This window comes from Mustela nivalis (genome assembly GCF_964662115.1).
Source record: "Mustela nivalis genome assembly, chromosome: 11".
NCBI lineage: Eukaryota > Metazoa > Chordata > Mammalia > Carnivora > Mustelidae > Mustela > Mustela nivalis.
Window position 1 is genome coordinate 100,047,369 of NC_139030.1, and position 24,101 is coordinate 100,071,469.

Consider the following 24,101-nt stretch of genomic DNA (forward strand, 5'->3'; position numbering starts at 1 on the left):
GTGTAAGTTTTATAGGACAAAGAAGAATTTATATTCTTGTTTTGAATGTTCTCTGAATGACCCTTTGTCAGAGTTACCTAAATGTTTTTCTTGACTCACCCAGTCTGGGCTTTTCAGTTGTATGCATATACTAGGTAGCTGAAGCAAAGGTAAAGAGGCTTACTTATTAGATGTAGTAGACAAAGAAGGAAGTGGTATTGGTCAAGTATCGGTCCCTCACTTACTTCTCAATCCTGATTGCAAGCCTCCTTGGTTCATGGTTCATGCATTCTCCCTTGGGATGATGGGTGTAACATTAGTGATCAAGTGTCTGGGATCAATCTCTGCCAAGTTTCTCTTGTATAACTCAGATAACTCAGATCTTTCTCCTCAAACAGGAAAAATATGAGAGGCCAACTGAAGCCTAGAAGACTCCGTGCTCTTACAACATATTGCTGTCCTACCTCCATACTCCACCTTTTCCTCAAAAGTAGGAATCCCCCCCCCCCTTTCTGTGGTTCGCTTTCCTCTTTTTTAGTTACACCAGAGACAAGGGCTTTACATAGACTTCTCTGTTCCTGAGATTCTTGTGGAGAAATGAGTGTGGCTACTTTCCTAGCACTGGGCAGAGTTAGGAACAAGGCAGTGCAGTACTCAGGACCCGCTGACTGGTACAAGTTTATTCATGCCATCTTTGCCATAAATTTTGACATTCCTAAACATGTTGATACTTGCTCTTACCTCATCAAGCAAAGTTTTAAGAAACTCTTTGTCACCTGGCTGTGACAATTACCTAGAGAGTATTAGGGTGGAAACTTGAGTTACGTAAGATTTTTAATTCTACGTAGAGTGCAGACAAAACATAATAGGTTTTCTATGAATAGATGACCAGTATTTGCTTTGTCCTTTGAATTTCGATTGGCCATTTTGAAACTGTTGTCATTGATGCATAATAATATATCAAAGTGCTTCCTGTCATTATCGGAAAAAGAACAAATGAAAGTTTACATTTATATACACATAATTGCATAATTGAACAAACAACCCTGCAAACCAAATACTTCTGGGAATTTCTGATTATAACATTAAAATCTTTTCACAAGGGCGCCTGGGTGGCTCAGTCATTAAGCATCTGCCTTTGGCTCAGGTCATGATTCCAGGGTCCTGGGATCGAGTCCCACATCCAGCTCCCTGCTTGGTGGGAAGCCTGCTTCTCCCTCTTCCACTCGCCATGTTTGTGTTCCCTCTCTCACTGTCTCTGTCAAATAAATAAAATCTTTAGGGGAAAAAAAGACTTTTCACAAAAATTCTGCTGTGTTCTAATCTTGAAAAATCATTTGCTTATATAAAACAAATATAAGGAGAAATAATCTTTATACTTCCCTTAAAAAAGGAAAAAAATAACATTTGAGACTCTGCATATGCAAGCAATATTCAATTATTTATTTTACTTAAAAAGCCACTAATTGGAATCAGGTTTCAAAAGGTAAAATCAAATTTTGCTAATGAGAAACTGCTAATAAAAGGAACTTCAATTTACTTTAATACTGAGAGTTTTAGACTACCATAGACTTCTAGTATCAAACATACTAAGAAGAGGTATAGGATGGGGGTTTGAGCTATTAAAAAAACCTGTTAATTAGCATTTTGTTACATAAGCTAAATTCATCTTTTTTCCTTTTTAAGATTCATTTAAAGAGTTTTTAAAAATTTATTTGACAGAGATCACAAGTAGGCAGAGAGGAGGAAGCAGGCTCCCTGCTGAGCAGACACACCCCCCCACACCCCCACACCCCCGCCATGCAGGACTCCATCCCAGGACTCTGGGATCATGGCTTTAACCCACTGAGCTACCCAGGTGCCCCTTTAAGATTCATTTAAATGCTGATATAGTTAACATAATGTGTGATATTAGTTTCTCTTGAATAATACAGTGATTGGGCGATTCCTTAGGTCACCCAGGGCTCATCACAGCAAGTGTGCTCCTTAATCCCTATCACCTATTTCTCATACCCCTCATCCACTTTACCTCTGGTAACTGTCAGTTTGTTCTGTAAAGTTACAAGGCTGTTTCTTGGTTTGTCTTTTCTCTTTGTTGTGTTCTTAAATTCACATGAGTGAAATCACATAGTACTTGTCTTTCTCTGACTTACTTCACTTAACATTATTCTCTGTTTCTGTCCATGTCATTGCAAATGGTGAGATTTCATTTTTTGCAGCTGAGTAATCCATTGTGTGTATATATGCCACATCGTCTTTTTTGGTTTATCTATTGATGCACACTTGGGCTGTTTCCGTGCATGTATCCCTTTGAATTAGGGTTTTTGTATTTTAGGAGTAAATGCCACTAGTGTGATTACTGAATTTTAGGGTAGTTCTATTTTGAACTTTTTGAGGGACCTCCATACCATATAACATTTCCACAGTAACTGCACAAGTTTGCATTCCCACTAACAGTGCAGAGGGTTCCTTTTTCTTCACATCCTTGCCAATACTTGCTGTTTCTTTTGTTTGTTTGTTTGTTTGTTTTTAAGATTTTATTTATTTGTCAGAGAGCACAAGCAGGGAGAGCAGCAGGCAGAGGGTGAAGCAGGCTCCCCAGTGAGCAGGGAAGGGAGCTGGATGCAGGACCTGATCCCAGGATCAGGACCTGAGCCGAATGCAGACACTTAAGCAAATGACCCACCCAGGAGTCCCAGTTTCTTATGGTTTTGATTTTAAATTTTTTAGATAGGTCTTTAATGTAACTTGGGATTTTTAAGGGGAGTTGCTTAATAGGGTTAGGTAGGCTATCTTTGTTACAATATCCACTGATATTCACAGATCTGAAGAAGTAAATTATTTTCTGGCAGTGTCTATTAAAATGGTAAACAAACAAAAACAAAAAAAACACCCAAATCCATCTGTATCCTGCCATAGCAATCCTTTGACATTAAAATGACGACGTGATCTTTATTTTAAAGGAGGAATATATGTGTTAGAGGGGTCAAGTTACTTGACCAGATTTCATGTGGCTAGTAAATAAGTCAGGATTTGAATTTGGATGTATCCGAGTTTAGTGCTCAAGCTCTTAACTACTGCATATATATTCTGCTAATTCTTAAGTCATTCATAAGAATGATATTTTTATAAGTGAAGAACAAATTTGAAGATGTTTTCACCTATGTAAGAGAAAGATTATATATAAACCTAAGTGACATTCATTGTTACCAAATTACCATAATGTTATGTTGAGCTTTGCATGTTTTTGGGTTTAAAATTAATTTCAATTTTAGTGTACTACTAAGTGTATTAACATAATAACATACAGTGTTCTTTAAAGACCCATTTCTTTTCATATGGGAATTATATATGAGGAAAAGGTAACTGTAGAAATATCTATAGCCAATTACAGTATATAGCCAATTAATGATGGAGATAGGACACATGCCTCAGTAATTAGAGATACAGAGAAAGGATTTTGTTAGGTACAATCTGAGAAGGTGAGCAACATCAAACAGTTGTATGGATAGTAAAAGTATAGACAACATGCTGGGGAATTACTAATACCAAATTCAATTCAGTGGTTATTTTAGGGGGAGGAAATACTTTTTCTTGTAGGTTTATAACATTTCACATTTTAAAAAATCATCCTGGGGCGCCTGGGTGGCTCAGTGGGTTAAAGCCTCTGCCTTCAGCTCAAATCATGATCCCAGAGTACCTGGGATCGAGCCCGGCATCGGGCTCTCTGCTTAGCAGGGAGCCTGCTTCTTCCTCTCTCTCTGCCTGCTTCGCTGCCTACTTGTGATCTCTGTCTGTCAAATAAATAAATAAAATCTTAAAAAAAAAATTATCCTAGTAATACTGTCTCTAATTCTAGCCTTACCTGAATCAACAAAAATGCTGTACGGTAGAGAACACATTTAGCTTGCCCTATGTAAGTACTAGTGTAGCACATCTGGGAAGATAGCTCTCCATACCCTAACTGCCACAGACTTGTTACTTCTGACTTCCTTGAAAAGATCACACAGGTTAAAAGGAAAGTGGAACACCTTAAGGAAATGGAGCTATTTCCATGACATCTGGTTCAATAGATCCCTAGTCCTTTATAAGAGTAAATAAAAAAGCGTGGCATTCTTGATATGTGTTTTAATATCCACTGAAGTTTTATTTAGTAGATTAACAAGAGCTTTGCTTGATAGTGCAAAAAATCATTGCTGCTTATTGCTCTGGGTCCCAAATTTGTGAAGCCCCACATTCCAAGTCATCTAATTGTTTTTCCTACAGTGGAGGAAAACACTTTATATTAGGATAAATCTGTTGATAGAAAATTAAAGAGGGGCACTTGCATGGCTCAGATGGTTAAACATCTGCCTTCGGCTTAGGTCATGATGTCCAGGTCCTGGGGTGGAGCCCCGTGCCCCGCTCCTGGCTCAGTGGGGAGCCTGCTTCTCCTTTTCCTTCTCCCTCTCCCTCTGCCTCTCCCCCTGCTTGCGCTCTCTCAATAAGTACAATCTTAAAAAAAATTAAATAACACTTATATAAATATTTGCACTTCCAGGTGAAATTATATCCTCTCGTATAAAAGCATTTTAATAGTGTTAATTCTTTTGTTTCCTAAAACTTATTTATGAAACACTAAATTTGAACTACTCTGGGTGCCTCATTATATGTTAAGGGACTAGTACAAGGCATTTAAATATTTTTTAAAAGATTTTATTTACTTATTTGACAGAGAGGGAACACAAGCATGGGGAGTGGGAGAGGGAGAAACAGACTTCCTGCCAAGCAGGGAGCCCAATGTGGGGCTTGATCCCAGGACCCTGGGATCATGACCTGAGCCGAAGGTAGCCATTTAACAACTGAGCCACCCAGGTGCCCCCAAATATTTTCTTATCAACCCAACAGCTAACAAGATCATTAACTCATTCTATAAACATATATCAAATACCTGATGAAGAAAACCCAATTCCTGCCCAGGAGTGTTAATAGCTCGACCTTGTTTGCAGAAGCCATTCTTATACTCTGCTACCACTTGCCCACCTTTCTGTGTGACCTGCGAAGGAAATGTAATTATGTATAAATGCTTCATTTTATGGTGGCTTGGAGACATTGTGTATCTTCCAGTAATTTTCTCCAAAAGGTGAACAAAACCAACAGGCCTTGACTGTAGTCACTACAACTTCTGGTATATTTCTTGGAGGACTTTGGTCTGCTTGAGATTGAGCTGAAGTTTAGTATCTTCTTAAGTTAAACTTCATCCTGTTGGGGGCACTTGCAGTCAGTTGGGCCTCTGCCTTTGACATGAGTCGTGATCCCATGGTCCGGGGATCAAGCCCCACATGGAGCCCCTCATCGGGCTCCCTGCTCACTAGGGAGCCTGCTTCTCTCCCTCTGCAGCTCTGCCTGCTTGTGTTGTCTCCCTCTGTCAAATGGACAAATAAAATATTTTAAAAAACAAAAGTTCATCCTATTGGAAGAAGCATTTTCTAAAATACCCCAAGAAACTTAACATGTACATAGTAACATTCTGAAAGTCATTTTCTTACCATATTAGAATCATTTATTCTTTGAGAAAAAATGTGTTCAACTCTTTTTAGATATTTTATACAGTATCCTTCAGTTGTCAATTAGCTGTCTTTGCTTCTGTTCACTTACTGATTGAATAAACTCATTCAGAATGCAGTGTGTATTAGGCTCTGTGTTTAACAGGTAAAGCTCCCAAAATGCATAGGCGTTTTACTTTGGAGGAGCTCAGCATCCAGTGAGGAAGACAGGCAGAAAAATAATTACAATTGTTGAGAGTAGAAATATGTCCTTAGGAGGGATGCCAAACTTACCATGAGTGAGTCAGGAAAGATCTGAGGAAGTATAGCAGTCATCCTTACTGCCAAATGCTAATTCTTACCCTTCTAAGGGTCTGGACTTGAGGAATCAGGAAAGCTGTGGACTCTTTCTGAGGTTGTCCCCACAGGGTTAATGAGGTTGAAATTCAGAAAGCTAAAGCTTGTTTTTCAGAGACCCATTTCTCCCTAATCAGCTGTTGTGTGATTACAGACCCCGTTGACAAATTAGGGAGACCTAGGCTAGAAGTCACAGATTTGGTTCCAGCCTATAAACAGCAAGGCCCTATTTTCCTTACCCTAGATAATGAGCCCAAGAGCCCCTCCAGTTTATCCCGGCTTTCCTGGAGAAAACCCATAGTCCCTTTCCTTGTCTTAAGATGTCTGATAGTAGGGGCTGAATTTTGCCTCATTTTAAGTCTCCACCAGGAGTACAGGATGTATGTTACGCATTTGCTCAGTAAGCATGTTCCATCTTTCCTTATGAATAACCACAAGTTTTCACCACACTTTTCATCAATATATATGTAATCCCAACCCCTGTTGTTATAAAAAAAAACTTCTCTTCCCCTTCTAGGTGGCAGATTTGAAGCTTGCCCTATTATGTCTTTTCTTTGGCCGCCTCTAGAATAAACTCTTTTATACATGACGTCTCAGCGATTGGCTTTGCTGTGCTTCGGAGAGTGGAACTTGGATTTGGTTACATTTCCAAAAAATACTTTTAAAAGACCTCCACCAAAATTTTGCATATTATTTCAGGTATTTACCCATTCCTTGAAGCACCATATATTTCAGGGTTAGAATCCAGGCCTAAAGACCTCTTACTATTTTCAGTCCAAGTTAACTCTAGTATACATAGCCTATTCCTTTTCCTATTCTAAAACCACTTTCAGGTTTTTAAGGTTAAGTACTTTGTAATAATATTCTAGAATCTCACTCCGTCTTTCACGATCTTACAGACTTACAGCTATCACCTGGAGTGTAAGCTTTTTGCCTTCGTAGGCTGTGTCACAGTTGTAATTCATACTTTGTAAAGCTTTGGTAAAGTGATAGGATATTTTGAGTCACCTTTGAAAATTCTTTGAATTTAAATTATCTTCCACCAGAAACAATTCACCTATTTTTATTCTTTAGTTTTAGGCTCAAATGTTGCCTTTTCCGCTGGAAGACTCATTTATGACCACAAATTCTGGTTATGTATATGTGCATTTGAAGTCAGTTATTAACAGCTGTTAAGTGAATCCTCTTTAAACCCTTATCCTAAGAGTTAAATACAGCACGTGAACAGTTACCGCGTGCGGGCTCTGGTCCTGAGTAGCGCCCCAGGGTTCAGGGATGCCTGCGGCTCCGAAGCACCTGGCCGGGTAGGGGTGGCCCCGGGCAGGCCTGGCGGGTGCGGTGTGGACTCGGAGGTGGCAGGGAGGGACCCGGGCGGAGGGCGCTGGGCTTGAAGAAACCGAGAATGCCTCGCGGGTCTCCCCCACAGTTCCTTACTTCTGACGTTCCGACCGTTTCGGTGTTTGTTAACCACTGTCATTTGGTAAAGACAGACCACAGTGGGTCCCGGAGTTCGTCAAAAAACCGACCGAGAGCCGGGCCTCGGCGGGGTTAGCGCAGAGCCCGAAAGGGCGAGACCGCGGACGCCAGAGCGAGACGCCGAGGGCAGCGCGGCTTCGGCGCGCGCCAGGCCGCCCGGTTTAAATCTCCCGCCTCCCGCAGCCGGAGCCCGACACCTCCACGCTCGGGTGCGGAGGGGCACGGGCTGCGGGAGTGGCCCGGCGGCGTCTCGGGGCTCGCGGGCGGCGGGCGGCGGCGGCGGCGGCGGGAACGGGTGCCGGGACGGACCTCCGCGCAGCCAAGTGCGACCCGAGGTGGCGGAGGACCGGCGCGTCGCGGCTTCAGCGTGGCGGTGAGAGTCTGCGGCCTCCCGGCGGCCCCCCTCCCTCCCGGCGGCGGTCAGGCCGCGCCCCCCCCCACCCCCACCGCCCCCGGCCTACCCGGCGGGAGGCCAAACCCTCGGTTCCCGTGGCGACGCCCTGAGGTGGCGGCGCGGCGGGAGGTGCACGCCACGCGCGCACGCGGTCTCTCAGGGCCTCGCCGGCCCCTGCGGCCTCCCTCCCGGACGGCGTCCGGGTCCGAGCCCCCCGGGGCCGAACGGGCCAGGCGTGGTTTTCGGCGGGGTTGGAGCCCCTCCGGACGCCAGGAGCTGCCCGCCCGCGGGCCCCGCCGGCGAACGTGCGCAGGAGCCGAGGCTTGTTCGGGCGATTCCCCGGAAGGTGGAGATCGCTTCCGCAGGGCAGATGCTCCCAGCCTTTAGATGCTTCCCCTGCTGACCTCCTTTTTCCCCGTTGTGCTTATTTTTGTGTCATTATTTTGTAATGGAAATGCCTTCTTTAGAAGGAAGTGGCAAGCGTTTGGCAAAAACAAAACCCAAGTAAAGGTGCGGTTTGAGGCGAACTGCGGGATGGCCGAGCTCCGCGGGCTCCGGCGCACTAGTGCTCCGGCCTGCGGCGGTGAACGCGGCCGCGGCGCCCCTCGGGCTGGCGGATCACCGGGTTGGGCGCCCGGATGCTGTCAGTGGTCGGATACCTGATGCTCTGAGCAAGATGGAGGGGGGGAAAAATCCGACCTGGCGAGCACCCCGCGATGCTGCGGGTCTGCCAGCAGAGGGGGTGGGATTGTTTTTCATGTCATAGATGATGTTCACGCGCGGAGCGTAAACCCTGCTGTAAACTGCGGGTCACTGGAAAACAGCTTATCGGGGTGATCACGTTTATCCCCGGCTTTGGATTTTCTCTAAGCGTTTATGTATCGATTTATTAGGTTCAGACTTAGGCAACATAGATATTACTTTCATCGTTTTAACATCAATATTTATGGAGTAGCCACAGGTGCCTCCTCCGTTATTAGGAGTCAATTACACATGTATGGGCCAAATAAACAACCAATGGTGCGTATATACTTTTTATATGATGAAAAATTTCAATCGTTTTATATTTGGCTGTGCCCAGCGTTAACCGATATTCTTTGAAATTTCTGTATTTAATAGTGCAGAATGATTGTGCCTCTAGCCATGGAAATAACTGTGTGCAAGACATTGCTCTAATTATAAGTAATTATAATTGCTAGATAAATCATTATAATTTTAGAGTTAAATGGGTGCTCAGAGCTCAGCCAGTCCAAAGTGGGAAAGCTGAAAATATGAGACTGGTGCCAGCGTGAGACTGGTGGGGAAACTAGGGAATCACATTTTTATTAGAAATATTTATTATAAATAATTAATAAAAATTTATACCAGTGACTGAACTAGTACCAAATATCAAAATATATCAGATATAAAACAGATGATATAAATTGTTTTATTGACACTGTCCGACTTTGTCATTTCATGTGTGCTATGTCCTACAACTAAAATTTTTGACTTTGTTGATTTTCTGTATATGTCTGTTTTCTATTTCACAGATCTCTACTCTTACTTTCATTCTGTTTCTTTTATTTTGGATTTAATTTGCTCCTCTTTTTCTAACTTATTAAGGTGGAAAGAAATAATTGATTTTTATACCTTTGTTCCTTTTATATAAGCATTTAAAGCTGTAAGTTTTTCTCTAAGCTTGCTTTAGCTAAATCCTACAAGTTTGGAATGTTTTCATTAAGTTAAAGATACTTCAAAATGTCTCCGTGATTTCTTTGATCCATTATTTATTTAGGCCTGTTACCTTATTTCCAAATATTTTAGAATTTTTAAGGTAGATTGCTGCTGTTGATTCCTAAATTAGTGATGTTGTGGTCAGAAAACATATACAAACCTATGGTCTATAATAGGTTAGTCAAGGTTAGGTTAGGCAAGAAGAAAAAAATAATAAATTTAAAGGTATTGAAATGTTCCAGTTACCCTCAGGGAAAAATGTGTATTCTACTGGTGGTTGGTGGAGTGGCCTAAATGTCAGTTAGGCAAAGCTGGTTGAGAGTGTTGCTCAAACCTTGTATATTCACATTTTTAATGTCTCCTTATTCTGTCAGTTACTCTGGGTGAAGTGTTAAGTCTCAATCTCTAATTATGATTATAGATTTATCTGTTTCTCTGTTCAGTTATGTCAGGCTTTACCATGGATTTCATAGTGGTGTTAGTCACATACACTTTTAAGATAGCTGTGTCTTTTTGTCAAATTGACCCTTTTATCATTATGAAATGTCCATTTTTGTCCCTGAAAATACTTTTTACATGGATGCCTATTCTGTCGGACATAAATATAAGCTTAATGTTTGCCTCTTGCCATCTTTTTCCTCTTAACTCGTCTGTGTGTTTATGCTTAAAGTGTGTTTTTTATAAACTACAGACTGTTGGGTTGTAGTTGTTTATTCAGTCTCACAACAGTCGTTGTGTTTTAATAGTGTTAAACAGTCCACTTCTATTTTTCTGACTTTTTTCTATGTTTGGATAAAGCATATTGGTCTTCTTTTTCCCTTTTCTCATTCTTTTGTTCTCTTCCCCTGCTGCCTTTTTGGGTGAACTGAGTTTTTAGAAGAATATTTCTTTTTCTATCTTTTTAGTTTAGTCTCTTCATGTTATATTTTTATTGATGATCTTAAAGATTGATTACATATGTGTCTTGAATTTATCACCGCTGATTTTCAAACATTCTAGTCCTTCCTGAACAGTTTAGGAGTATTACCCTTCATACTTATAATTACCATCTTCTCACCTTTTGTGGTTTTACCTTCTATATATTTTACTTCTACATGTGCTCTATATTTTCATTACTTTTAATTTAAAGAATCAGTAATCTTTTAGTGAAATTTAAAGATGCATGTGTATATGTAATGTTTAAAATGTTTATTCCTTTGTATTTATCAACATATTTATGCTTTTTGTGTTCTTTCAGGATTTTATTTAAATTCAAGTTAGTTCACATATAGTGCAGTATTAGTTTCAGAGGTAGAATTTAATGATTCATCAGTTACATGTAACACCCAGTGCTCATGACATCACATGCCCTCCTAATGCCCATCACCCAAGTACCCCATGCCCCTACCCACCTCTCCTCCAGCAACCCTCAGTCTGTTCCCTGCATTTAAGAGTCTCTTATACTTTGCCCCTCTCTCTGTTTTTATCTTATTTTTCCTTCCCTTCCCCTATGCTCATCTGTTTTGTTTCTTAGATTCCTCATGGGAGTGAAATCATAAGGTATTTCTTTTTCTCTGACTGACTTACTTCGTTTTAGCATAATATACTCTAGTTCTAGCCACATCATTGCAAATGGCAAGATTTAATTCTTTTGGATGATGGAGTATTATTCTGTTGTGTGTATATAGAGCACATCTTTTCAACATGACCAAGAGGCATTTATTCCTGGGCTGCAGGAATATCCACAAATTTCGACATCCGCAGAACATGTGATACACCACATTAATAAAAAAAAAAAAAAGGATAAGAACCATATGATCCTCTCAATATATGAAGAAAAAGCATTCAGCAAAATACGCCATCCTTTCTTGATAAAAATCGTTAAGAAAATGCTTCTCCCTCTCTTCCCCACTCTGCTCTCTCTTGAGAGCTCTCGCTCTTTCAAATAAAATCTTTTTAAAGCGGGGGGAGAGGGTGGTGTCTGGGTGGCTCAGTTGGTTAAGTGTCTGCCTTGGGCTTAGGTCATGATCCCAGAGCCCTCTGAATTTTTTATGTGTTTGAAAATTGATGACTTGAAACCATTTACTTTGTAGCTCATTTTCTTCAATAGAGATATGTAAAATAATGGTGTACCTTTATGATGATGTCTTCAGTGGATGAATTATGTTAAGATAGGGTTGCCTGGGTGGCTCAGTCAGTTAAGTGTCTGTTTCTTGGTTTTGGTTCAGGTCATGACTTTGGGGTTGTGAGTTCTAGCCCCATGTCAGGCTTCACACTCACTGGGGAGTTGGCTTGAGGATTCTCTCTCTTTGCCTCTCTCTCTGGCCATTCATCCCTCCCACCCCCGGCTCATGTGCCCTCACTCTCTCTTTCTCTCTCGCAAATAAATAGATAAATCTTTTTAAAAATATGGTAATATAATTCCAAATTATTAACAATAAAAATTATTGTAAAAATAATTTTTATCTATAAGGTTGAGAAAAATTAGAAATTTAATAACAGTATGCTGAGTTGCAGTGAACAAGCACTTTCCTCCATTACTGGTGGGCATAAAAATCAGTACAATGTTTATGGAGGACAATTTAGGAAGATGACAAATTTTAAATGTATATACCCTTTGATTCAGCCAACATACTTCCAGGATTTTAACCTATAGATAAACTTGCATGTATTTTAAATAATACATATGTGTTCATTCTTATTTTTTATCCAGCATGATTTAATAATATTCCAGAAACAATCTTTAAATACCCATCAGTAGTGTACCATTTTAGTAAATTATAACACATCCATTAAATGGAATGTTAAATATCCATTAAAATTATATTCCCCCATGTAGAAAATTCCATGTCATATTCTTTTTCTTTTCCTTCCTTCCTTCCCTTTTTAAGATTTTAGGTATTAACAGAGCGAGAGCACAAGCAGAGGGAACAGCAGAGGGAGAAGGAAAAGCAGGCTCCCTGGGAGTCCTACTGGGAGCCCTAGTGCGAGCTCGATTCCCAGGACTCTGGGATCATGACCTGAGCCAAAGGCAGATGCTTAACTGATTTAGCCACCCAGGTGCCCCCAAGTTGTATTCTTTTTCACTCCACATTGTACACAGTACTCACTTGTATCCATTGTCTAATGTTGCTGAGGAGATGAATGAGGCCAGCATAAATTATTTAATTTGTAGGTGACCCTGTTTCTTCTAGATCCTAAAAGCATCCTTTTTCCATCCTTAAAATTTGGCAGCATTCCATAATATATCTTAAATCTTGATCATTTCTTGTTAATTTTTCCTGATACATAATAAGATCTTTCAGTTTTTCACTTCTATATCCTTGAATATTTTGGCTGTTTCATATTGTTTGTCTCCCTAAGAATATTACTTATGTTAGATTTCAATTGTTTATCTTACAAATCTATCATCTTTGTTCTGACTACTTTGTTAGAGTCTAACCACCTTTATTTTGTCTTATTCATTCTGAATGATTTTCCTTGGCTTGTCATCCTTATTATTAACTTGGCTTTCTGAAGTATCTTTTCTACTTGGAGTTGTTTCTAATATGACTTCAAGTACTGTGGCATTTTTTCTTTTTTTCTTTTCATCTTTTGTTTGTTTCAGCTCTTTTTAAAAATCTGTTTTATGGACTTATGTTCTATTTATTTGATACAAAGTGGTTCTTCTTTAAAATTCTATTTTATGAAGCAGCTCTTCAAATGTGTGGTTTTTTCCCCCTCTTTTCCACATTATGATCCCTTCTCCTCTTATGCAGTCTTACATTTTTATGTTATTTATTGTTGAAAAGTTCTGGCCTGCTCTTTGCCCAAAAATGGCATAAGTCATTGGAAATCTTCCTTAGAGGCTGAGACAGGAGACTGAACACATTGTCGTGATCTCTCTTCTTTAAACTGGCTGCTTGGTGACACAGTTGTCATATGCTTTCTGTAAGCAGGTTCCCATAACACATGTTAAACATTCACGCCAGACACAGAGCAATTCTGACATATCGCTGATTCATCTGCTTTACTCTGCTGTGCAGGTTGGCCACTAGCTTACTGTTTCTGTTTCTCTACAGCCATGCTTGGGCTCCTGATGAGGAAAATAAAAAATGTCATGGCAACTCTAAGTTTAGGGAGCCCAGTACATGACACTTCTTGGCTCTTTTGTTCCTTCCTCAGATTGGGACCAATTCAGATGTGGTCGAAAGAGCTTAGTTAGGCAGGTGGAGATAAAATATCAACTTCATTGTTGAGAGAGCTGTTGGAAGATATGTATGGTATAGGTGGTCTTCTCATATGTCTGTCCCCAGCCCAGACTTGGAGTAGCCCACCCAAGGGATACTTTGGATCTTTGTAATAGACATGTTTACCTAAGACTTTTGATAGATTAGCTCTCCCCACTCAAAAAATGCGGACCAATGGTGAACTCACCAGTCAGGTTTCTCACTTAAGGGGTAAAGGGGCAAGACACTAGGAAGATTTATGGAAAGTCTGTCCTCACGGAAACTAGAAGAAAAGAGACATCCCCACCTTAAACAACATGATCTCTTCTTTAGTAGTCTTCTCTGCCAGGCTGTGATAGGGAGATAGGTACCAGGTAGAATGCTGTCCGCTTTCTCCGTAAGTCTGGCTGCTATGTCTTTAAGGACTCATGTTTTCAAGTTAGTGATTGATTATGGGGAAGTGTTCTTCAGGACCCACTCAATCTGCCAAAACTGAATCTGTTTGAGATTAGAGGAGATGCATCGCAGATTTGGACATCCTCTTTAAATATGATGCAAAACCTGGTAGCTGAGATTTATTTGTTGGAATCAATACTGTTGAGATGTGGCTATTTTGCACAGGGGTTTCCTTCTCTAATTTTGGTTCTGTTTTGGTCAGCAAAAGGAATTATGCAAACATGCATGCATTTCCCAGAAGCTTTTAACCTTTTAAATCCTTGCTCATCTAACAGATGAACATACTTTACTTACGTTTGTGCATCTTGAGTTACAAGAGATAACATTTTTGTGTATTCATTGCATCTTTGAAGTTCTTTTGTGAATTGCCTATTCTTGTTTTGTCCTTATCTTTCAAATGGTGTTTGTCTTTTCACTTATGAAAAGTGAGTTCTCTAATTTAAATTAGAGTTCTCTAATTTAAAAATAAAGGGGCTCCTGGGTGGCTCAGTTGGCTAAGCATTTGCTTTCCATCTGGGTCCTGGGATTGGGTCCTGCATTGGGCCCTCTGCTCAATGGGGGTTTACCTCTCCCTCTCCCTCTGTGCTCGCTCTCTCAAGTAAATAAATAAAATCTTAAAAAGAAAGTTTTTTCTTATTTCTATATTACCTTGCCTAGATATTTCTTTTCAAAATTTGCTTATGTTCCATTTGTTATATTGGAGAGGGCACGGACTGCATGGAGCACTGGGTGTGGTGCAAAAACAATGAATACTGTTACGCTGAAAAGAAATTTTAAAAATCTATCTGAAAGGAAAAAAAGTTAAATTTTTAAATTATTTTTATTTTTATTTTTATTTTTTTAAAGATTTTATTTATTTATTTGACAGAGAGAAATCACAAGTAGATTCCATGCTGAGCTCAGAGCTCCACATGGGGCTTAATCTCACAACCCTGAGATCATAACCTGAGCTGAAACCAAGAGTCAGAGACAACCAACTGTGCCACCCAGAGAACCCTTTCTTATTCTTTTATTATTCCTCTTCAAGAGTACTAGTTACTCTCAAAGTAACTAATTTGTGTTTTCTTTCTATATTTTCTTAATTACCCACAGCTTTTTTCTTTTTTCTATTTGTTGGTTTGGGTCAGAGGTCTTTCTTACTGAAGACTTCCCTCAGATATCTGTTGATCTTTGGGTTTTCATTTATATTTAAGAGGAAGACTAGTAAAACTAAGCAGAAGCTTTGTATTTATGACTGAGCTTGTTAGTGGCATATTTTGTTCTACAGCGAATAGGCAAAGATTCATCCTTTCATAATGTCCAAATGACATAATCCTTTACTCTGGAGCTTTTAATTCTTTCCAGAGAAAAGATGTTACAGTCTTTCCTAAGGAATGGAAAGGGTTGTGTGTGGGGTAGGGGATGCTTTGCTACTGGTGAGCAAAGAATGGAAAAATCACTTGATATTCAACAGTTCTGTATGTAGACTTTCACTTTATCATTTTGTTTTTAGGTTGAGTCTTCTGCTGTGTTGTCTTGCCCAAGTCCAGAACGTTCTTGGTTCAATTCTTCAACCCCCATTGAGTGACACAGATTAGAAAGGGACCTCGGGGTCCAGCCAGCTGTATACAGACTTCAATGAATCCTTCTTCTGCTTCCAAATGGTACGTCTTTTGATATTCTTAAGGTAATTAACTTATTGTTTATCAGCATTCCTCTGTTAAAGCTTAGGGGACAACTTCCTCTCCAAAATGTATTGAAGTCTCTCATATGCTCTTGTCATTATACTGACTCTTTTTGTACTTATGAGTTAATGGCTTACATTTTTGTTTTATTCTCTTACTGTTATTTTATTTTATTTTATTTATTTTTTTTTTTACCCAGATCAAGAAATAGAACTTTATTGACATTCCAAGAGTCCCTTCAAGTGCCCCCCTCTCGCCACTAATCTGCCCCAACCCCAAAAGGAACCACTACCCTGGTAATGCCCTAGATTAGTTTTGCCTCTTTTTTTTTTTTTTAATTTTTTATTTTTTATAAACATATATTTTTATCCCCAGGGGTACAGGTCTGTGAATCACCAGGTTTACACACTTCACAGCACTCACCAAATCACATACCCTCCCCAATGTCCATAATCCCACCCCCTTCTTCCAAACCCCCTCCCCCCAGCAACCCTCAGTTTGTTTTGTGAGATTAAGAGTCACTTATGGTTTGTCTCCCTCCCAATCCCATCTTGTTTCATTGATTCTTCTTCTACCCACTTAAGCCTCCATGTTGCATCACCACTTCCTCATATCAGGGAGATCATATGATAGTTGTCTTTCTCTGCTTGACTTATTTCGCTAAGCATGATACGCTCTAGTTCCATCCATGTTGTTGCAAATGGCAAGATTTCATTTCTTTTGATGGCTGCATAGTATTCCATTGTGTATATATACCACATCTTCTTGATCCATTCATCTGTTGATGGACATCTAGGTTCTTTCCATAGTTTGGCCATTGTGGACATTGCTGCTATAAACATTCGGGTGCATGTGCCCCTTTGGATCACTACATTTGTATCTTTAGGGTAAATACCCAATAGTGCAATTGCTGGGTCATAGGGCAGTTCTATTTTCAACATTTTGAGGAACCTCCATGCTGTTTTCCAGAGTGGCTGCACCAGCTTGCATTCCCACCAACAGTGTAGGAGGGTTCCCCTTTCTCCGCATCCTCGCCAGCATCTGTCATTTCCTGACTTGTTGATTTTAGCCATTCTGACTGGTGTGAGGTGATATCGCATTGTGGTTTTGATTTGTATTTCCCTGATGCCGAGTGATATGGAGCACTTTTTCATGTGTCTGTTGGCCATCTGGATGTCTTCTTTGCAGAAATGTCTGTTCATGTCCTCTGCCCATTTCTTGATTGGATTATTTGTTCTTTGGGTGTTGAGTTTGCTAAGTTCTTTCTTTTACTGTTATTTTAGTGGGTTAGGGAAGGAAAAGCAGTTAAGTGCATGGGGTCAATCTGCATTTTTAACAGGGTACCCTGTTTTTTAATACTCTGTTTTTAACAGCCTCTTCCAGGTTATTTCTTAACTTGAGCTTTAAAATTAAGTCAGTTAAATAAATTTCATGTTTCATGTTTTAAAAATTTACATCCAGGGCACCTGGGTGGCTCAGTCTGTTAAGCATCTGCCTTCGGCTCAGGTCATGATCCCAGGGTCTGGGATGGAGCCCCACTTCAGACTCCTGGCTCCATGGGGAGCCTGCTTCTCCCTTCCCCTCTGCCTGCTACTCTGCTTGCTTTTATTCTCTCTCTTTGTCAAATAAATAAATGAAATTTTTAAAAAATTAAAAATTTATATCCTATGTATTTTTGTTTATTTAGAAGCTATATGTAATAACTTCTCAGCCTTTTGGCTAAGATCAAGTATATTTATAGGTTGTATGTAATAATTAAAAGAATGTCTTATACTTGCATTCAACTTTATTTATATTTTTTAAAGTAAAGTCTGTGCCTAATGTGGGGCTTGAACTTACAACCCTGAGATCAAGAGTTGCATGTTCTACCAAATGAGCCAGCCAGGCACCCCACAACTTTGTATTTTTCAAAGCAATTTTGCATATGTTATCCCATTGGGTCCTCATGAGAGGCTCTGCACTTCGGAAGATTGGGCATAGCAAAGGACTGGAAATATGCAGTGAAGTTGGAAATATTCTTAAATTTCATTGGAGATTAGCTCTAATATATTTTTAACATAAAGATTTAATTTTTGATACTTTAAACTATTAAAAAGATTCTTTCAAAAATAAAACTTCTTCTGTAGTTTACTTCCTTTTCCTTAACTTATTAAGATTAAAAACATTTTTTTAAAAGTAATTTCCACACCAAGTGTGGAGCTTGAACTCATGACTTTGAGATCAAGTCATATGCTTCCCTGATGGCCAGTGAGGTGCCCCTTTAGTTACTGTTGTTTCTTATTTTTTAATTAAAAATATTTATTTAAGTAATCTCTACAACCAATATGGGTCTTGAACACATGACCCTGAGATCAAGAGTCACACTCCCTACTGACTGAGCCAGCCAGAGCCCCTCTTAATATACTGTTTATGGTTTGAATGGTCTTACTGACTCCATTAATATTTTTCAAGTTTTGTTTTCCAATAATCTATTTTAAATGCTCTTTCTGTTCTTTATGAAATGATATGATTAAAATGATATAAGTAAATTATATTTCTATAGTAAATTCTTTTTTTTTTAAGATTTTATTTATTAATTTGACAGAGAAATCACAAGTAGACAGAGAGGCAGCCAGAGAGAGAGAAAGGGAAGCAGGCTCCCTGCTGAGCAGAGAGCCCGATGCGGGACTCGATCCCAGGACCCTGAGCCGAAGGCAGCGGCTCAACCCACTGAGCCACTCAGGCGCCCTCTATAGTAAATTCTTAAGCAGAAAGTCTGATAAGTAGATAATCTTGAAGCATCACTTTTGGAAAAAATGAGCTCTGATCTGTTTTGGTATTTTTTTAACTTCTTTACAGACTAAAATTACACTGACTACTGAAATTATAGACTATTTCTATAAAAATAAATTTTATGGTAACTAGAAATTCAAATGTAGTTTGCAATCAGAACTTGTTAATTTTGTTAATATCTCTCTCTCGTCTTCATTCTTATAAGCAACACCAATTTTTATGTACCTAGCTAGTTCCTGAAAACCTCTAGGTTTTTCGAAGTGGGTTACCTGAAAATTAGGAACTAAATATTATATATTTCACTTAACTCACTATAAGGTAGGAAACATCTTGAATCACATTTTTTCCACATTCAAAATGGAAAAGAACTGTGCTTGTGGAGTCAGAAGACCTGGATATGTGTTAAATATCAAGATGTTCTTTTGAGAAATTTCGCTCAATTTCACAGAGCCTCAGTGATCTCTATAAAACTGGAATAATGAAATCTAACATTTGTAGCTTTTGGGGTTATTATAAGGATCAAAGGTGATGAAATGTGTGACAATTTAAAAAATTGTCAAGAGTTCTACAAGTGTAATTATTATTTTAGTATGTAGTAATGCTAAGATTATCAGAAACATCTAGATATAGGTATCATAAGCCTCCCTTAAGACTTTACCTTCTGTATAATTTTGAATTCTTATATAAAAATGATTAAACTCAAATAAATATAATCTTTAAAAAAATCTATATTAAAGGGGCACCTGGGTGACTCAAGTCAGTTGAGCATCTGCCTTCAGCTCAGCTCATGATCCCAGAGTCCTGAGACAAGTCCCACATTGGGCCCCCTACTCAGAAAGGGTCTGCTTTTCCTCTCCCTCTGTGCTCTCCCTCTCTCTTTCTCTCAAGTAAATAAGTAAAAATCTTTTTAAAAATGATTGAACTCTAGTCATTTTATAAGACTATTTGGTTACGGAGCACCTGAGTGGCTCAGTTGTTAAGTGTCTGCCTTCAGCTCAAGTTGTGTCGTGAAACCAGGGTCCTGGGATCAAGCCCTGCATTGGGCTCCCTGCTGGGTGGGAAGCATGTTTCTCCCTCTCTCAATCCCCCTACTTGTTTTCCCTCTTTTGCTGTATCTTTCTTTGTCAAATAAATAAATAAAATCTTAAAACAAAAATGTATTTAAATAAGAATATTTGGTCAAGATGATAACCTCTCTGTGGGCAACCTACCTTCTTAGTACAGGATCTCTCTGTCTGTGATTGAATGGTAAGTATTGTCTTCTATTTTAGATAAACACAGCTCTATATTTTAACTGCTTTTCTCAGGTCATTGCCTTATTGATGTTAAGATTGGAGTGCCAAGTTGTAGCCCCCAGAACAAAGCCATCATTTAATGTACATTCAAAACTGACTTCCTTATTGAGACTACTTAGAAATTTCAGCTAATTTAGTTCTACACTAATTCTAGTGTCCATTGTATTTATTAATCTTATTTTTAAAAGATTTTATTTATTTGAGAAAGAGATCACATGTGGGGATTGAGGGAGAGCAGGAGGCAAGGGAGAAGCACACTCCCCACTGAGCAGAGAGCCTGAAAGACCAAAGTAGGGCTCGAACCCAAGACCAGGAAATCATGACCTGAGCCAAAGGAAGACACTTAACTGATTAAGCCACCCAGGGGTCCCTTTTGTATTTATTAATTTCAATTACTCTAGTACTGTAATGCTTCTGGTATCTCAGTAACCAAACTATTTTTGGCTAAACAATAGTTAATTTATGTATTTGAAAAGTTTCATGTTTATAACTTTTATGCAATTCTAGTCAAATACTGAAGCTGATGCTTTATATAGAATATATTATTTAGGGCAGTTTCAGGGCAGATTCTCAATCTGTGACTTGATAGTCTTTCATATCTGTAGTCCTTGTTAATCTTTTTCTTAAAGATTTTATTTATTTGAGAGAGGATGAGAAAGAGAGAGATCATTACGGCGGGGAGGGTCAGAGGGAGAAGCAGATTCTCCACCAAGCACGGAGACTGATGCGGGACTGGATCCTGGGACTCCAGGATCATGAACTGATTCGAAGGCAGTTGCTTAACCAACTGAGCCACCCAAGGTTCCTGTAGTCCCTAATAATTTTAATGGGCTTCAGTTTATCTCCATCCAGGAAAGGGGGCAAATAAACTTAATCTACTCATTGGCCAAAACTAAAAACCATTCCCAAATTAATGGACAGTTGATGAAAGATTAGTCAGGTAGTATCTTTAAAAATTATATATTTTATATATATATAAAACATATATATAATGTATGTGTACATATATGTGTGTATACATATGAACAAAGATAGGTATTGTCTTATTACAAACAGTAAACCTTAAAGAGACTTATGATTCCTTATAATTTTGAGAATCATGGTCTAGGTCAGGGGTTTGTAAACTTTTTTTTTTTTTTTTTGGTAAAAGGCCATATAGTCAGTAAATAGAGCTTTGTGGGCCATGCAATCTGGTGTATCTACTTATGTCTGCTGTTGTAGCAAAAAAGCATCTCAGAACTAATTTTTTCTCTGCAGACCAGTTTTGCAGTCAGCCTAGATCCCTGACTTGAGTTGAGATGTGTTCTTGGGTAAGCAGATCATTTGTGCACAAACCACATTCTTCAGAGATGAGCTAGATTACATTGGTGAACTTGAGATCTTTTTATTAGGTTGAAGCATCTGAAATTGCTCATTTTATAGGTCAAAAATGGTCTAATGTTACCAAGTTCATATTGATCAGTCACCTTACTAATGAAAATTTCAATAAGCACAGTGTATTGCTAATATACTGGTGAATGATTTTGTAACAAATGAGTATAAAAAATACTCTAATCCCTTTACAGCACTGCTGAGAGAATTAATGTCAGCTTTTCACTCTACTCTGTATAGAATGTGTTTTCTTTATGTAATTGTTCTGTACTCTTAGTTGTGAAAAGGTTTTTATAAGCCTTCTATTATTCTCATTTTATAGACATCTCCATCCCTTTTGAACCAAAATAGACAGCTAAACTAGATAACCTCTGAAGTTCAATTTCTTTTAGTTATGTGATTTAAATATCTATTATATAAAGAACACATTTCTCATTAACCTGTATCATTCATATCATAGTGAATCCATAGCACAATACCAAGAACCTGGTCTGAATTTGATTCACCTTCCTCGAACCCTCTCTAAATTTTACCACCTTTCTGCTTTCTTTTTTGAAGGTCCCATCAGTTCTTACTGTTTAACTGTCTTTTTTTAGCTAATTCCCAAGTCACCATTTTTTTTTTTTTTTTTGATGGGGAAGGGGCAGAGTGAGAGGGAGAGAGAGAAGCTTTTTAAAATGTATTAACATATTTGTTAATATTTGTTTCGGGGGTACAGGTCTGTGAATCATCAGTCTTACACAGTTCACAGCACACACTCTCCCCGATGTCCATCACCAGCCACCCCATTCCATCCATTCCCTCCCCTCCAGCAACCCTCAGTTTGTTTCCTGAGATTAAGAGTATTGTGGTTTGTCTGAGAGGGAGAGAGAATCTTAAGCAGGCTCCATGTCCAGTGCAGTGCAGACTCCGCCATGGGGCTCAGTCAGATAACCCTGAGATCAAGAGCTAAGCCGAAATTAAGAATCAGACACTTAACCGACTGAGCCACCCACATGTCCCCCAAATCACCATTTCTAATCTGAGCACCAATAAAATTTAAAATGAGAAAGTATACAATAATGCTTCTTAAATATCAACAATATCTGTTCTAAGTGCTTTACATGTATTTTCACATTTAATTCTTACACCAATCTATTTACTTCATTATTCCTGTTTTACTGATGAGAAAATAAAGGTCAGAGAGATTAATGTAACTCACACAAGGTCCCACAGCGAGACGTAGTAGAGTTACTAGGTTCAAACCTAGGCAGTCTGACTAGAGACCCAAGCTTGAAATAATCTTTATCACTACAGTTGTAATTGCTTTTAGATATTTCTGTGAACTCAGATGCCACCTACCATTTCAAACTCAGAATTTCACACATCAGATGCATAATGTTCCCATTTCTTCTAAACCTCCTTATTTTTCAGGGGCAAAACTGTTAAGTCATTACTAACCAAATTCTGTAGATTCTTCCTTCACATCTGTTCTTATGGTAATATTCCTGGTCCTGATTCTTATTATGTCTGGAATGTGGAAAGATTGTTATGAACGATCTTTCTGCTGCTCAAAAACATTTATCGGCCCACAATACCTATTAAATAAAATATAGTGGGGCGCCTGGGTGGCTCAGTGGGTTAAGCCTCTGCCTTCAGCTCAGGTCATGATCTCCGGGTCCTGGGATGGAGTCCTGCATCGGGCTCTCTGCTCAGCGGAGAGCCTGCTTCCCCTCTCTCTCTGCCTACTTGTGACCTCTCTCTCTCTCTCTGTCAAATAAATAAAATCTTTAAAAAATAAATAAATAAATATAAATAAAATATAGAGACCTCTACAATCTATCACCTACCTACATTTTCCTTCTTCAGCCTGTTTTTGAAATGACATTTTCTTGTCTCATGCTGTTAAGATCTCTGTGTTTCTTCAATATTTCACTTGTGGACCTAGAACACCTGAATTCTAATCTTCTTTCTATTATTAATAGGTGTGAGATTGTTGGCAGGAGAAGGGAATAGGAGTTCCCTTGTCAATAATGTATATGTGATATTAATACACAGTCTTTGTAATAACTTTTACCTCCTGAGACTTATTTTTTTTAAGATTTTATTTATTTATTTGACAGAGATCACAAGTAGGCAGAGAGGCAGGCAGAGGAGGGTGGGAAGCAGGCTCCCTGCTGAGCAGAGAGCCTGATGTGGGGCTCGATCCCAGGACCCTGAGATCATGACCTGAGCAGAACGCAGAGGCTTAACTCACTGAGCCACCCAGGCACCCTCAGACTTCTTTTATACACTTACTAATTCATAAATAAAATTGTATAAAAGCATAACTATTTAATGTGTACTTTAACAATGAATGAATGGAATGACTCTCACTTTGGATAAGGGCTTGCTAGTACTACCTAATAATAATGATAAATAAAAGTGAAAAAGACAAAGCCAAAAAGATAGAAATGGGCTTGATAATCAAGTAAACATTTTTCAAAATAATAATAATTACACAAAAGCTAGTTTTATATGTTAATTGTAGTAAATTTGGAAACTACAGAAAATTATCACTCTTTATCCCACTGTAGAGAAAAAATTAGTTGACATTTTGGACTGTTTCATATCATTAGTTGAAATCATTAACAAACTCTGATTCTTTGAGGAAATGCTGATTGTGTTTGTAATAAAAGTTATGGCTTGGGAGCCAGAGTAATCAGGAGTTTTCATTAATATTAAACAGCAAACTTGTCTAATGTATTTTCTTAATTGCATCAAGCAATTATGTTATATTTAGCCAAAAGTCTTTACAGATTATTTTTCTCAAGGGATTTTAGTACTTTCATCAGTCTGCATATTACCATCAGTCTGTTTTGCTTCCTTTTTAGTGATGTCACAGTAATGAGATATTAAAGTGAGTATAGAACTACCTCTAAAGAGAATAT

The 24,101-nt window shown here is 38.8% G+C and overlaps 1 protein-coding gene and 1 long non-coding RNA gene across 4 annotated transcripts in view; one reads left to right on the forward strand and one right to left on the reverse strand.

The window, feature by feature from the left end:
• Positions 1-2,195: 2,195 nt before the first annotated feature.
• On the reverse strand, positions 2,196-7,192 carry LOC309843406. Its single transcript, XR_014300122.1, has 2 exons — positions 7,094-7,192; positions 2,196-5,383 (listed from the first exon to the last, which is right to left on the reverse strand). It is a non-coding gene; the product is annotated as an uncharacterized lncRNA (long non-coding RNA).
• Positions 7,103-24,101, forward strand: part of ICA1L (islet cell autoantigen 1 like) — a 64,801-nt gene continuing 47,802 nt past the window's right edge. For 2 of the 3 annotated variants that reach the window (XM_082688905.1, XM_082688907.1), the window contains exons 1-2: positions 7,103-7,710; positions 15,583-15,733. In XM_082688905.1, the coding sequence (XP_082545031.1) occupies positions 15,708-15,733 (26 nt within the window). In that variant the 5' untranslated portion in view covers positions 7,103-7,710; positions 15,583-15,707. Of the gene's footprint in view, positions 7,711-7,783; positions 8,242-15,582; positions 15,734-24,101 lie in introns of those variants that run through there. The other variant, XM_082688906.1, reaches the window with a different exon arrangement.